Source organism: Cygnus olor, chromosome 3 (assembly GCF_009769625.2).
Source record: "Cygnus olor isolate bCygOlo1 chromosome 3, bCygOlo1.pri.v2, whole genome shotgun sequence".
In the NCBI taxonomy this organism is placed as follows: Eukaryota; Metazoa; Chordata; class Aves; order Anseriformes; family Anatidae; genus Cygnus; species Cygnus olor.
This window is the reverse complement of record NC_049171.1, coordinates 74,307,044-74,322,157: the sequence shown is the minus strand read 5'-3', so window position 1 is coordinate 74,322,157 and position 15,114 is coordinate 74,307,044. Positions and strand designations below refer to the sequence as shown.

General features: G+C 36.0%; 1 protein-coding gene across 1 annotated transcript in view; it reads left to right on the top strand.

Annotated features, from left to right (window-relative positions):
- Positions 1 to 15,114, top strand: part of PDE10A (phosphodiesterase 10A) — a 188,033-nt gene that overhangs the window by 130,136 nt on the left and 42,783 nt on the right. Inside the window, 5 exon segments of the mRNA XM_040551953.1 lie at positions 4,669 to 4,810; positions 7,503 to 7,657; positions 10,343 to 10,393; positions 11,681 to 11,739; positions 14,302 to 14,353. Coding sequence (XP_040407887.1) covers positions 4,669 to 4,810; positions 7,503 to 7,657; positions 10,343 to 10,393; positions 11,681 to 11,739; positions 14,302 to 14,353 — 459 coding nt within the window.

The following is a 15,114-nucleotide window of genomic DNA, read 5'->3' as shown; positions in this document are numbered from 1 at the left end:
GTTGGAACAAGTCCAGAGGAGGGCCATGAATGATGATCAAATCATCTATGACGACGCACTGAGGGAGTTCGGGTTGTTCAGTCTGGAGAAGAGAAGGCTCCACGTTGATCCTTCCAGTACCTAAAGGGGGCCTACAAGAAAGCTGGAGAGGGATTCTTTGTCAGGAAGCATAGTGATTATATAAGGAGTAATGGCTTAAACTAAAAGAGGGGAGATTTAGATTAGCTATAAAGAAGAAATTCTTTACTCTGAGAGTGGTGAGGCACTGGAAAAAGTTGCTTAGAGAAATTTTGGATGCCCCATCTCTGGAAGTGTTCAAGGCCAGGTTGGATGGGGCTTTGAGCAACCCGGTGTAGTGGGAGGTGTCCCGGCCCATGTCAGGCGGGTGGAACAGGAGGATCTTTAAGATCCCTTCCAACCCAAACCATTTTACGATTCCATGAAAGAAGTAATGTGGATTAGTACAAGTTTATGGACTAATTGCAGCTTATATATAGTTATGACAAAATGTGCATGTCTTTTGAATAGTACTGCACAGTTGGAATGAGATTTTAGATTGTTCAGTGACCTTGGAAATCAAGGACTGTTTGATAATGTTTAGTTGGTGGTTTGTCCTTGAACAGAGTCATGCTTTTCTACCTGTAGAGAGTAAGAAGGAATAGTTTCAAATGTAGTACCTGCTAGGTACTTGGAAGAGGTTTTCTTCACTGACCTCTTAACAATGTGTTGTGTGTTTTTTTTTTTTTTTCCTCTAAAAGAAACAAAATTTGAATCACTTCTAAGAAACTTTTCCATTGGTAGAAGTAATATAGTATCCATGTGCTTTTTCCAATAGCAAAATGCATATTCACAGCTGTACTTCTTTGTAGTAGCAACAGAGGGGTTTGCCAGCCAAACTGTTATTTACACAAGGACCCAGAAAAGACCATGCTGGCAAAAGCAACTTTTGCTAGCAAAACTTCATTGTGTAAACACAGTTTATTAGCCATTGAAGATCCAGTGAAGGCCACTTTTGGACAAGAATATGTGTCTATGTTTTCTTCCTTTGTTTTGTTCTGAGGTGTTTCCGAGAAGAGAAAGTTTTGTGTGTTGCTTTATATTTAATTGTGGGTAGGGCTCAGGAGACCAGTGTGGAGAAGCACTCTTTATATACATAATTTAAATTAAATAATTACTCTGCTTAGCATCACATATTGCTCTGTTGGCATAAAGAACCAAATATGTCTCGAGAAAAAGTAAGAAGAATGGTGTGAATAAAAGTGTTAATCTTTAGAAAGATCAGCTTTGGTCCCTGGTGTCCTGTTAATTTAATTTTATTTGTTCCACTACTTTGACTATGTAATTCAGAGTTTGTGTTTTATCTCCTGCATTTTGCAATACTCTGCAGTATGAATCAACTTCTTGGTATCGAACATATTGTGTTATTATTCTTACTATGAAAGTACTATTTTAGTAGTAGGTTTTTTTGTTGTTTGTTTGTTTGTTTGTTTTAATCAAAGCATATAGCATAGCAGGTCAAATATTTGCAACAATATATATTTCAGTATTTCTGTGCCCTTAATGCCCCAAGCCCCTTAGTAGCTTCCCCTTCCCATAATGTACTTTTTTCAGATACTGAAGTGCTTTTCTTGGATCTGTTGTGAAATGCTCTTTTTCATTCTATTTAAGTACATGTAAAATCACGAAACTTAAGTTTATGAGGCAAGTAATAATAAAACTAAGTTTTCAGTTAAGAATTATATGTATCTGTATTTTACTAGATTACAAGAAAGTAAGAATAAATGGAGCTTTTTATTCTGGTAAATTGAGCATGCTTATTCTGGCAGATTCAGTGTGCCAATGCAATGCTTTTGTTGTTGTTTGTTTTTATATGTTTGTGTTGCCTTTTTTTCTTTTTCTTTTTCTTTTTCTTTTTCTTTTTCTTTTTCTTTTTCTTTTTCTTTTTCTTTTTCTTTTTCTTTTTCTTTTTCTTTTTCTTTTTCTTTTTCTTTTTTGTAGCACATTCTTGTACAGGGTACATAAAATAAACATTCTGGTTTTTCCCACGTCCTTGACTCTTAAAGGCCACTCTTTAAAGAAGCTGTGAGTGTAAAAGGGTTTGAAGAATAAGATTGAAGTTTGGGATCAGAATAAACAGAGAAATCCAATATTTTCTGCACTTGTACCATAATGCAAAACATCAAAATTAGAACCAGTATTATTAGAATTATTAGAATGAGTCCAGAGAAGGGCCACAAAGATGACCAGAGGCCTGGGGCTCCCCTCCTATGAAGACAGGCTGAGGGAGTTGAGGTCGTTCAGGCTGAAGATGGCTCTGGGGAAACCTTATAGCAGCCTTCTAGTACCTAAAGGGGGCCTACAGGAAAGCTGAAGAGGGTCTCTTTATCAGGGAGTATAGTGATTAAAAAAAAAAAAAAAAAAAAAAAAAAAAAAAAAAGGTAGACTTAGATTAGATATTGGGAAGAAATTCTTTACTCAGAGGGTGGTGAGGCACTGGAACAGGTTGCCCAGAGAAGCTTTGGATGCACCATTCCTGGAATTGTTCAAGGCAAGGTTGGATGGGGCTTTGGGTAACCTGATCTGGTGAGAGGTGTCCATACCTATGGCAGGGTGTTGGGACTAGATGGTCTTTAAGGTCCTTTCCAACCCAAACCATTCTATGATTTTATGATGCTAAAAGGGGGTGTATACAGTACAAGTTCAGTAGAGCTACTCCATGGAAAAAAATCTCTTTCCTTCCAACTGCATGAGAAGTATGAAATAAAGTATGCTAAAATGTCTTGTCAGAGCTAAAATACTTTGTGGCAGCTTTATTTTCTTTTCTTAAGGTAGTTTAATTGCCATCTGTATCACATTGGTAGCACGTGAGGAACTGGATGGAAAACACTTTGCCTTGTCTTGTGGAACTTTTTAAGACTTCCTGACATTCTCCTTAACAAAACAAATAGATTCTAGTTTTATCTGAATCTTGAGTGTTTTTCTTTTACACTCACTAATCACCGTAACCATTAGACTACTAAATCTTCTTGGATAAATTTCACTATTGCTTTGACCATGAATTCCATACTTTTCTTTGACCATTTGTTTTCACCTCATCCTAAAGTCCAACTTTCTCCTTCCAAAATGCTGTCTATTCCAGCTAAGGTACCTTAATCACTTCAGAGATGGTGCATTACATTGCATCTCCTTAGTTTCTGAACATCTCAGTGTGTTCTTTTTTGGATTTCTTTAGTATGTTTTCTGATGCACCATGCATGTTTGTAGAATAAGTAAATAATAATTATGAAAGGATACATCTCATATCATCACTTCATTTTCTACAACTGAGAGTAGATGCAGAATTTTCACATGCAAATGATGTATTTTATGTTCTGTGATTCTATACCAAGTGATAAGACATGGGGAAACAGTCTCAATTTGCACCATAGGAGGTTTAGGTTGGATATTAGGAGAAATTTCTTTACTGAAAGAGTTGTGCGGCATTGGAATAGGCTGCCCAGGAAACTGGTTGAGTTACTGTCCCTGGAGGTTTTCAAGATATGTGTGGATTTGGAACTTAGTAGATAGTTCAGTGGTGGACTTTAGTACTAGGTTAAAGGTTGGACTACATGATCTTAGAGGTCTTTTCCAACCTGAATGATTCTATGATTCTATGAAAACAGCCCCTGTTTAATAATTTACCCTGTTTCACAGGGCTCATGATGGTGGCTATTGACTTCTGAGGTCTGTCTCCTTTCCTTCATACCTGAGTTTTCTTTGTCTTGTGATCCATTTGGCTTGCTCTGACTCTAAATCATATTCCAGAGCAAAGCTCCCTGCGTACTACTAAGCCGAAGCTGAAATCTTATTAGAAAAAAAAAAAAAAAAAGTTCTTTTTTCAGTCTTCCAAGGCAACGTTGCATCCAGAGCAACTGGTATCTACAGTACATGTGCACCTGCTTTTGTTTACTGTAACAGAAAATTTTGGAAATGATAAATGTAGCAGAAGGATTAGATGTAATTACTATTAATTATCATAACCATTGATGCCATAGAATCTTGGGAGATGAACCCCTATAACAGCTGTAATGAAAGCAAAGTCTAGCATTAAAACAAATCAGTACAAAGGAGTGGCCATTCTTACTAGGAGCTCTAGTAATATGCTGTATAGTGTTGTGTCCCCTTTTAGTACAGGGGATGAATACAGTCACTTCGATTTCAGGAAGTATAGTTACCAGAGCATTTTGAAATTATCTTTCATTTGGGTGAGATAAACAAGAAATTTAAAGGTTATCTGTACTTTCTGAGCATTCTCTATTGAAGTAAGTGACTGCATTCTAGAAAAAAATCTTTCTTATAAGAGGTAATATTTTTTCTGTGACTCTATCTATATATGATGTTCAAGGTAAACACAATCCAACTGATATAAGTGGTGACTGACTAGCAGAAGAGTTATTCACTATCTGAACATTGAATGTAGAATGGGATTTTATATGATTTTGAAAGAGTTACATGGAGTTTTACCAACTAAATTTCATTTTCAAAAGCACAAAAACTGTTTCTCTGTTACCTACTTTATTCAATCCTTTGCATCACATATGTAGCACGGTAACTCTGTAAATGTAGCTATGCTCTCTAATTACATTTTTTTTTTTCTTTCCCTCCCCTTTTTTTTTTCCGTCTAACCAGAGTCTGTGTGTATTTACACCACCAGGAGCTAAAGAAGGACAACCACGGCTCATTCCAGCAGGGCCCATTGCACATGGCACTACAGTATCTGCTTATGTAGCCAGATCCAGAAAAACGTTGTTAGTAGAAGATATTCTGGGGGGTAAAAAGCTTTCTGTTTTTAACGAGATGAATACAACATATTAATGGGATGAATATTTTGATGCTGAAATGTTTATTGAGCAGAATGTATAACAATATAATTTACATCTGTCTTGCTACCAAGGAAATAAGTTTGATTTTGGATTAGCTTCATGGAATAAATTCAGAAGATCTCATTCATTTTTAAATTTAAAGTTTGGTTTTTTTTGTTTTTTTTTTTTTCTAACAGCTTTTTGTTGTCAGATAATGGAAGTAAGGGTATTGTAGTTACTTGGAAAGGAAGAAAAAAAAAAAAACAAAAAACAAACAAAAAAAAAACTACCAGTCAAAACTTCTGTCCTCTTGGTCTTGAAATACTCAATTGGTTTGCTAATCCCAAACAAGAAGACTTCCATATAGTTAATTAAAGTCTCATGCTTAAAAGTATGTCAATCACAGTTCTGATTATTAGACAAGATTTACAAATGTAACTGATAGCAAAATTCAGGAATTCAGTTTTTTTTGTTTTTTTTAATATTCAGAAAATCTGTATGTAATATTCTGATAACTCCTGGCACTCTGTATGTCTGTCCTTTTTAATTTTTTTGAAAACTTTCCTTCTCTAGTCACGTCTATGCAGTTGCATCAAATGGGTAGTTAATTGTACTTTATGAGAACGCTTTATGATTGGCTGGTTGTGAGAAAATCAAGACTGTTTAAATTGGTTACTCTTCAGTGTTTTCAGTACTCTTTTGAGCTCTTTTGATCTAGAATAAGAATCTTATACAGTGGTCAAAATGGTCAAAACCGGGCATTTCTATCTCTGTTTTTAAAAGGTATTTTTTCTTTTTTAATTATTATTGTTATTATTTTAAATGCCAAATACACACGCTACGTGGTGGACCTCTCAGGTGGCCAGGTGCTGAAGAAGGTAGCCCAAAGGGCCCTGAAGTTGTCCCGTACTGATGAAGGGATGCTGTTCTACATGTCTGGGGGGGGGGTGGGGGGAAAAAAAAAAAAAAAAAAAAAGCAGACACCACTTTCTCTGTAGTAGCAGTTGGTACTTATCTGGACTATAAAGTGTTTCTACGGTGTTAGTGTTTTTCTGTTTATAACATAGACAGACAATAGACAGGCTTAAATTGTCACTGGTAATTTCCAATTAATGTCATCATAGGCTTGTATATTAAGGTGGTATGCGTTGATTTTACATCCTTAATACTAGTGGGGAAGAGTTTAGAGCTCTTTGTTGTTTTACAGTATAAGCAGATTATTGACAGACCTCCAGACAAATTCCTCTTTTGAAGTGACTGGATGGACGTAGAGAACATCTAATGTACCTCAATGGGTTGTACTAAGAAGAAAACGTTAACTTCCTTTCACTGTGAAATTCAAGTTGTGAACCTCTGCGAAGGCTATGCAGAATGGCAGTTCACTGCAGCAGGGGACTGGCTGCTTTGATTCCCAGTCTAATTTCCCCACGCTGGCCTTTCAGTTTGGTCCTTCTTTATTCTGTTAACCCCTCCAGAAAAGGAAGATTAATTTTGATGACATAGTTTGCCTTCCTGTGATTTTAGGATGCAAACTGACTCGTCAACCCTCTTCTGTGGAAGAAAGAATTAAAAAGTGAATGCAGGAGGCTTGTGTTGAAAAGTGCTTCCCACTCTCCATTGCCTTCCAGTTTGTGTGAAGCTGTCATTTGTTCTTAGACTTTCAGGGTGATTGTCATCTTAGTAATTAAGGTAGAGATTACTTGCTGTTTTCTTTGAGAAAGGAAAGGATCCCCTTCCCCAGTGCAAGTGGGATCAGCCATGAAGAAGAGAGAGTTTTCTTAAGCAGAGTCTGCAGGGAACATCTAGTAGGAATCACATACAGAAGGACTGTGTATAACCAAGTGCTTCTGGCATGCTTCAGGTCAGCTAGTTACTGCCTCACTGACTATAACATCCAGGTAGTTTCTCTGGTCTTTGTGAGTTTTCATTCATGAGGAGTTGAAGTTATAAAGTGTTGCATATTCCCTACTTAAAGCAAATGTTATGCATTTGGGCTTTTTATAGCAGCTGGTAGGTTATTTTTAACATTTATTCTATAAATTGTGCATGGGCTTATTCAGGATGCATAAGCAAGGGAAGGAGAAATACTTTCTCTCGTGTAATTTTTTTCTGGAAAATGTTTTTCTCCTCAGGAGTTAGCTGAGGATTATAACTCTGTATAACCTAAAGCCTTAGCCTCAGTTTTTGATTTTTATCCTCTTGCAAGCACTGCTGGCTGCTTGGTAACACTGAAATCTGGGCAGCCCGCTTCATAATTACAAATGCTCTAGTTTTCTTTTTTGTTTGTATGTTTCTTTCTTTCTCTCTTAATCTGGAATGGCATTAGCAATGAAGTGTTGGTTTGCTGCCTGTGAGATTAGAAAAAATGCATTATAAAAGCAAACCTGAAGCTAATATCACAACTAATTCTAACTTTGCATCACTAAGGTTATCTATACATATGAATTGATGCTGAGAAGATTTTTTTATTGAACTTTGCTAGTAAATGTCTTAATGCTACATGTAAATTATGCTGGGAGTTATGATATTTAGTGAATTTTATCATTAAATATATTTTCCTGCAGATTTGCTCAGTCAGGAGGGGGAGAAAAGCACCAATTTATCTTTTATATTAATGTTATGATATTTATGTTTTATCAGATTATGTTTACATTTTCTAGGATGAACGATTTCCCAAAGGTACTGGACTGGAATCAGGGACTCGTATCCAATCTGTTCTTTGTTTACCCATCGTCACTGCAATTGGTGATCTGATTGGTATCCTGGAGCTTTATCGTCACTGGGGCAAAGAAGCCTTCCATCTAAGTCATCAAGAGGTGAGGCACCACTTTCCAGAATTTGTTCTGCAATTCCCCACTTTGCAGCAATGGCCAGCACTCCAGCCCTCCACCCTCCAAACTTTCTTCTCTCACTCTTCTCTTCTGTGCTTTATACTTTTTTCATATGTGAATTTTATCATCAAATATTTGTCTTTATTGATTATGAACTCAATACAAAGTCATTAAAGAAGTTAATGCAAAACTGCCAAATAAAACGTATCTATGCAAGTGTACATCAAATGTCAGAAAAATGAAGTTACTTTATACAGTCAAGTTACACTGGGTCTCAATTTTAACTTTCCAGAAAAAGCTTTATTTTACAGGATGGAAAAGATATTTTTGGTTGATTTGTTTTTGATATTGTTTCTCAAGGGGATGAGCCCTATTGTGGGATATAATTTTGCTATGTTGTTGCAATCATGTAGAAACTCTCAGTGTAAGGTCTCACAGGAGAAAGTGATTTTACTTTAAAATATAAATGAAACAAAAGAGATTTCACTTATTTGCATTTATATTCTTATATCCACACACTTGCAGGCACCAAGATGTGTGTGTCTAAGTGGTCCTTTCCAAGAGTCAGGCACAAGAGATGTGGGTATCCAGATAGTCTCTCCAGGACTTCTCTCAGGGACATGGAGAACAAAGGATGCCACCTGCTGAGTCCTCTTGTCTCCTGGTTTCTTTCTAGGTTGACAGCCATGTGGTGGTTTTGAGTCTGCCTTTCTTTAGCTTTTAGGAGCTGACATCTTTTGTCTCTCCAGTGTGTCCCACCTCTGTGAGTCATCAAGATGTCCTTTTTGATGTGTCATCACTGTCCTTTTTCTCCTGACCTAGATGTCCTTTGAAACTGTATGTGCATATGCTGGTACCTGGATGACCCGCTAATCTAGATGCCATCACTACATGCCATTCATAAAAGCCTCTTCTACTATTTTTTTCATTCTGGTGTTTATTCACACAGATACTCCCATCCATATCCATTTTCCCATTTCCATGACAGTTCTGTATGCTATATGGTGTACTGTATTTATATAAGGCCTGTGCAGTTAAATTGTCCACACATGCCCATTTGTCATTCAACACTGAGTTGTTAGCCAAGGACAAATGAATCTGAAAATGGATTAGATGTCTCAGAGATTATTGCCTTGTTATGTCCCATTTACATGCTAAGGTGGCTCAGAACTATGCTGTTCATTTCTATCTGTACCCTTCCTCTGGGAAATGAACCTAAACTCAGAGATTAGGACAAAATGGGGTGAGTTTTAGCAAGGTCTGTTGTCTTGATAGTGTTACGAGATGTACCACAGAGCACAAATGCTCTGCAGTTTATCTGTACTGAAGAGTAATTATTCTTATGCAAAAAGCAGAAAACATGCCAACGAGAGATATTAAACTAGTCCTCTCAAGGAAGGGAAAAAACTAGTAATATTTGTCAATCATATATTCTGTTTATCAGTAACCTAAGTAACTTAGTGGGATGCAGACATTTGTATGTTAGCTAGGCAGTCAGCACATGTGTAGCTTCAGCCTCAGTGTCTCAGCTGGTGTCTTTTTTTCCAGTACACAGAGGTCATGGTAGGGGACTGGATTAGTATGGTGGTGCCAGTGTCCCTGTTCACAGAACAAAGAACGGACCATACACATACCATGCTTCATTAATTCAATAATACACACAATATTTATTTTTTAAAATTTTATCCTATTACATTAATCAATCTACAATTCAGATAGTCTCAAACATGTGTTGTTCTGTGCAAAGCAGCATGAATCTTTTATGTTATATTAAATACCTTCTTTAACTGAATTTCATGAATGTTCTACTTGGAAAAGACAGACTACTAAATAAAAGTATTTTATTAGTAAATTAAAAATATTTAAAGGTCACTTACTGAGTGTTCTAAAGCATTCTTTTTGTTTTCAGGTTTCAGAAAGCCTTTGAATACCATTAGCAGTTTTTATAAAATCTGTACAATGTGTTCTGCTTAAAAAAAAAAAAAAAAAAAGGGACATTGAGGAGGGAGGGAATGCAGCAGCAGACTTTTAGTACTTGTGTCCTCTGTGTTCTTCTAAAGGCTTATGTGTTTCAAGGACAGGAGATTATGCATGGTAGCACATCTTAGTTAACTGCAGTTTACCCGACATTTGCTTGAAATGTTGCCTGGAGATTGTCATACTTTAAAACACTAGTCTTGCGATGAGGGATCAGGTCTGTTTCTTCTGCCACCAAAATGGTAGTGAAAGAGACAGTGCCTGTTTACAGCTGGAAATAGTTGTGGCTGAAGAGATGCAGCCTCAGAAAGATGTTATGAGATATTTTATTTCTATAACAGATGTCTTTCAAAAAAATATACATAACATAATTTTTAATGTCCTTGACTCATGGGACATTTGTTTTGATGCTATGTTTCTGACCTGATGGGTTGCCAATAACACTGCTTATGAGCACTGATAACCATCTTTATGACATAGAAGTGGAGGAATGTTCTTCTGTGTCTGAATGCATCTTACTGATACTGAAGCTCTTGCAAGTATACAGAGACTTTCACAAAATAATTATCTCCTCACAAATTGTTGCTGCCTGTCTTTGTCTAATTCACTCAGCTGTATAGAGAAAACTATCATGTAAATTGTGTGACATTTTCAAGGTTTGTTCAGATTTGTTTGTTTTCTCTTTTGTTTCAGGTTGCAACAGCAAATCTTGCATGGGCTTCAGTAGCAATACATCAAGTACAAGTAAGTGTGGGTTGGTTTTCATTTTTTCATTATGTAGCCCTTCTGCCAGAACTTGGTTAGTAGAAATATAGATTATTTTCAAACTTAAATGGGGTCACTACTAAAACATCGATTTAAGGCCCTTCCCAGATCTTGGGAAAAGTATGCTAAAGTTTCTGGTGTTTATTGATCCTAGTTCTCTCCACTTGCAACCATGGAACAAATGACTTAATAAATATCATTTTTATTATTCCTTTTATTTTAAATGAAAAAGAAATTTTAGTGAAGTAGATAGATAATTATTAGAGTGGAATTGTAACAACTTTACAGTGTTTTTTTTCTTGGAAGAAGGCAACTGCTAGGTCACCTGGTTCCTCCCATAGTAATCAGTTTGCAATTATTAGGTATTGCTAGCTAAGCCTGCTTTAAGCTATCCTTGCTAGCTGCTTCATGGTCCTCTAACTACTCTAACTAAAGATGCGCCTAATGAAGCTCCACACACTGCTAGCTCCTGTAGCAAATCCCAACAGCTTTACTGAGAGGTTTTGTTCCTTCAGCTAATAGAAGATGGTAACACTGAATCTAAACATATTCCATCAGCTTACAGAAGATGCTGAAACAGGTTCATCTGTCAACTCACAGAAGGAAGATTATTACATTATTTTTTCAAGATATCTTTTATGCACCTCACAGAAGACTCGCACAAAATTTCCTGCTTTTCTTTTCAAGACTAATATTTACCACCTCATTGCTGGAAATCATTGACTTCATTTAGGGTGATCATTCGTCCTGGCATATTCAGAAAGAATTTGCTGGCCTTGGTTATTGTGCACTAGTAGAATTGCAATTGCATGCAGTTGCAATTTCTCATCACTTTATAATACTGACTAACAGAAAAATCTTTCACATCTAAGAAAACAAAACTTAGAAAACTTAGTTTTAAGCCTGTTCGTTGTTCATTTTCATTCCTCTCCCTTCAGCTCTTGCAGGCCAAAGCAGAAGACTCACCATGCCCAGGTTCTTGCCTGGGAAGAATGTGGGATTTCTGATCTGGGGTTAGGCCTTACCTACTAGGCTACTAAACAGATAGCTAAGATTGAAGCCCAGCACACAAATACATTAATTAATGTATTAATTAATTAATTAATACTATTAATTTTATACAGTGATGTAATATATATATACATATATATACACTAGGAGTGGTATTTTTTAAATACAAATCAAATGGGTAGACCACATGACTTCAAGTTCCCTGACTTCAGTGTTCCCTTGGAACAAACGATAACATGATCTGTTCTTCCACAGGTGTGCAGAGGCCTTGCCAAACAGACTGAACTGAATGACTTCTTGCTTGATGTATCAAAGTAAGTATGATTTGCACTATAACCTCATCAGTCTATTTTGATGAGCTTTCTAATCTGAACAGGTGCGGAGGGCAGGAAAACTTCAGCACAGGGCTAAGAATGAATGATGTGGGTGGCAGTGGTGTATTGCTGTTAAACTGCTTTGTTCCTATGGCAGAAGAAAATGTAAAATCCAGTTATAATGTACAGAATTTATTTACTCTTGTGGTCTTTAGCAAGTTTTTTTGCTTGTTTGTTTTTGTCGTGTGTGTGTGTGTCCCCCGCCGTTGGATTTAAACATGGCCCTTCATGCCAAAGTAACAACCAGGCGTCGTTTCTTTTCAGGGTCAATTTTAGAAGGTTTGAATGAACTTTTTGAAAATTGAAAACTTAGTCAATTTGCTTCAGCACTTCTCTCCTCATTTTTTGACCTCTACATGCATGTATAAGCATATATGCATAAGTATACACATGCATAAGTATACACACTTCAAGGCTATATCCTTGAAGAATCAGGACTGCCACACAGTTGTTCTTCCTCTGTGTTTTCTGGAGACTCTGTTTTCATTTTCAAAGAACTGTAACTGGGTATGGTATATGTTATTTTAATTTCTCATCATGATAAATGAAAGATTAAGCTGAAAACCCTGTAAAAGTATGAAAGTTTGTTCTTAGACTGGTGAAGTCAATTTTGTGTTCTAGGCAATCTTCCTGTCCTTCATCCCTTTTCCTTTGTTACTGTTACAAGCATCTTTAAACAATAGAGATAGTAAATTAAAATAATAATGAGTTGGTGGTATTGTTCTTTGGGTCTCGATGAATAGTTCCCAAGCTGATAGGATTAAAGGGTGTCCAGCAAGCCTCTGCCATAACTCAGAAATGCAAATGCAGGGAGTTGAATCACTTCTGCTGCAATGGGAGATGATAGATTGGAGGAAGGGGCCTGCCTCTTGCATGGAGGGCAAGTAGGCTGTACCCAGATGTTTTGCCTACATTTTGGTCCCAGAAATGATTTTTTTAATTATTATTATTATTTCAGCTTAGTTTTAGAGCATATCTCCTAAAGACCACTCTCATCATTCCCTTGCCAGAGCTATCCTCTTGCTGCGGTGTTTTGCACCATTACATTCCTTTGCACAGTCATTGTCTGTTGCATCTGTACTGAGCTAGTTTACCAGTGAACTCTGGATTAATCTAGCCAAATTTAGTGGGTGTCAATTTACTTTTGGTGCATAATACTGACTTTGTTTTAAAGAATTTTGTATTTTAAAATTTTAAGATAAATTTACAATAAATACTGCAAATATTTAATAGGTATTTCTGTAAACAAATACCCTAGCATTATCAGCTGTTAGAATATTTTAGTTTTAACAAAAAAGAAAGCCTATGCTTTGAGCCAAAAAAAATTAGGAGCATCATTTAATAACACCTATATCAACTTCATGTAGGTAAAGAATTGCACTGGCAAGGAAATACTAGTTTGCTTTTAGACACGGTCTGTACATGTTCTTACATGGAAAGAGGATTTCCTATTCAATGAGAAAATTGCTACCATGCAGTGTCACTGGGACATCTTCTATAGCATTTTAGAAAGGGCAGGGTATACAGTGCTCCACCTCTTCATGTCTCTGAAATTGTAAGACATTGTATTATATACCTGTATTACATGTATTATATACCTTCTTTTTCACTAGACCCAAACAGAAGTGAGCTGTATATATGTTCAAGGCCATGGGACAATGTCTTTCTGTCTCTTGGGAACATTGTAATCCAAGGGTTATTAAGACTTGGCATGTGGAAGATTTAGACTTCTTTTACTAATAAGTTTGACCTTTATCATTCAATGTTCTTGACTGTCCTTGGACAGTTACCACTTCACTGTGAAACTGAGATAACATTTTTTTTTTTTTTAAAGTCACAAGATTAGTCTTCTGCAACACTAATACGCTAACACCTGGGCTAATAAAGAATACTCATTTAGAGTTTCATAAATTGTTGCTTTTAAATACTATTAAATAGTATTTAAGTAGAATAATATGATATGAATTTAGTTACAACACATAGTATTTACTAGTTCTCAGTACATAATCCTCTATGCATAAACTTAATGAGCTATTTTGAAAACATGTAGATAATGTTATATACCTGTAGTGAACAACGGAAGTGAACAATGATTGTGTGTTTGTTTTTGTTTTAATGTATATCTGCTGGATTGTTTTCCCTTTTTGCTTCTCCTTTTAAAATATTAAGTGTGTAAAAGGTGGCAAAGCATTTTGATTTTTGAATTTTTGGTGTTGCCCAGTCAGGGCCTGTTCAGTTCAAGGCAGGCAATGTTTGGTAGTCTTTTTCTTTTTCTAAGGAGTTCTGTCATTATTGAATAATGGCTTAAAGGAACAGATCTAGTAGGACCATTGCTGAATTCCCTTGTGCAATAGAAAGCAAGTAAATGGTTTTCAAGGTGCAAAAGTTTTTTCTCACCTATTTCAGTTAACTGTTAAGTTATTGTGACACAAAAACCCACACAAGTCATTTGAGAAGTGTTTAACTAAATGCAAATATTTACTGAGTCTTCTTTCTCTACAGAACATATTTTGATAATATAGTTGCAATAGATTCTCTACTTGAACATATAATGGTAAGTTGTTTTTTTCACTTCTAATTTGTTTAATCTTGGTTATTAAAGTCCTCCATTCTCCTTTCCTTAAAGTAAGACATTACACATCATCGAAATGTCTGAGCTGTTTGTGATGGACACATAATACAAACAGAATTAACATCTCTATATGGAAGAGGAAAGTAAGGTGTCAGCTCGATTTTGATTGTTGCAATAACTTCATTTCACAGCTTTCCTAAGTAATGACACAATACTGTCCCTGAACTATATCATTACTACTGTGTGTTGAAGGTTTGAAAATTGTAACAAAAAGGTTTCTGTTTTTCTTTTTATTTCAGCCTGTTGTTCCTTTTTCCTAAATTCAAATTTTCAACATGCTGCAAAATATTCCTCAGGAAGTTGTTGTCTGTAGGAAGGACTAGAGGTCAAACGTTACTTCTAGCATATTTGTTCCAGCCGCTGAATGAGATGTGCAAGACATTACATCCCCTTTGCTTTGCAGAAGTATTTACACCCATAACAAAAGAGTCAGTCAATATTTAAAACAAAACAAAACAAAAAACAAAAGCCAAATCCAATGAAATAGCTAACAGAGTATGTTTAATCAATGAATTTCATGAAGTACGGTCTAGAAACAGATTATAATTTTTTGAATCATTTTCAAATTTGGAATTATTTCCTGAACAGTGTCTACAAATGTCTGGTGGACTGGTTGATTGTAGCACATTTTCAATGTTTAAGAAATGAATTACACTTTTTAGCTTTAGGCACATTAATTTAAT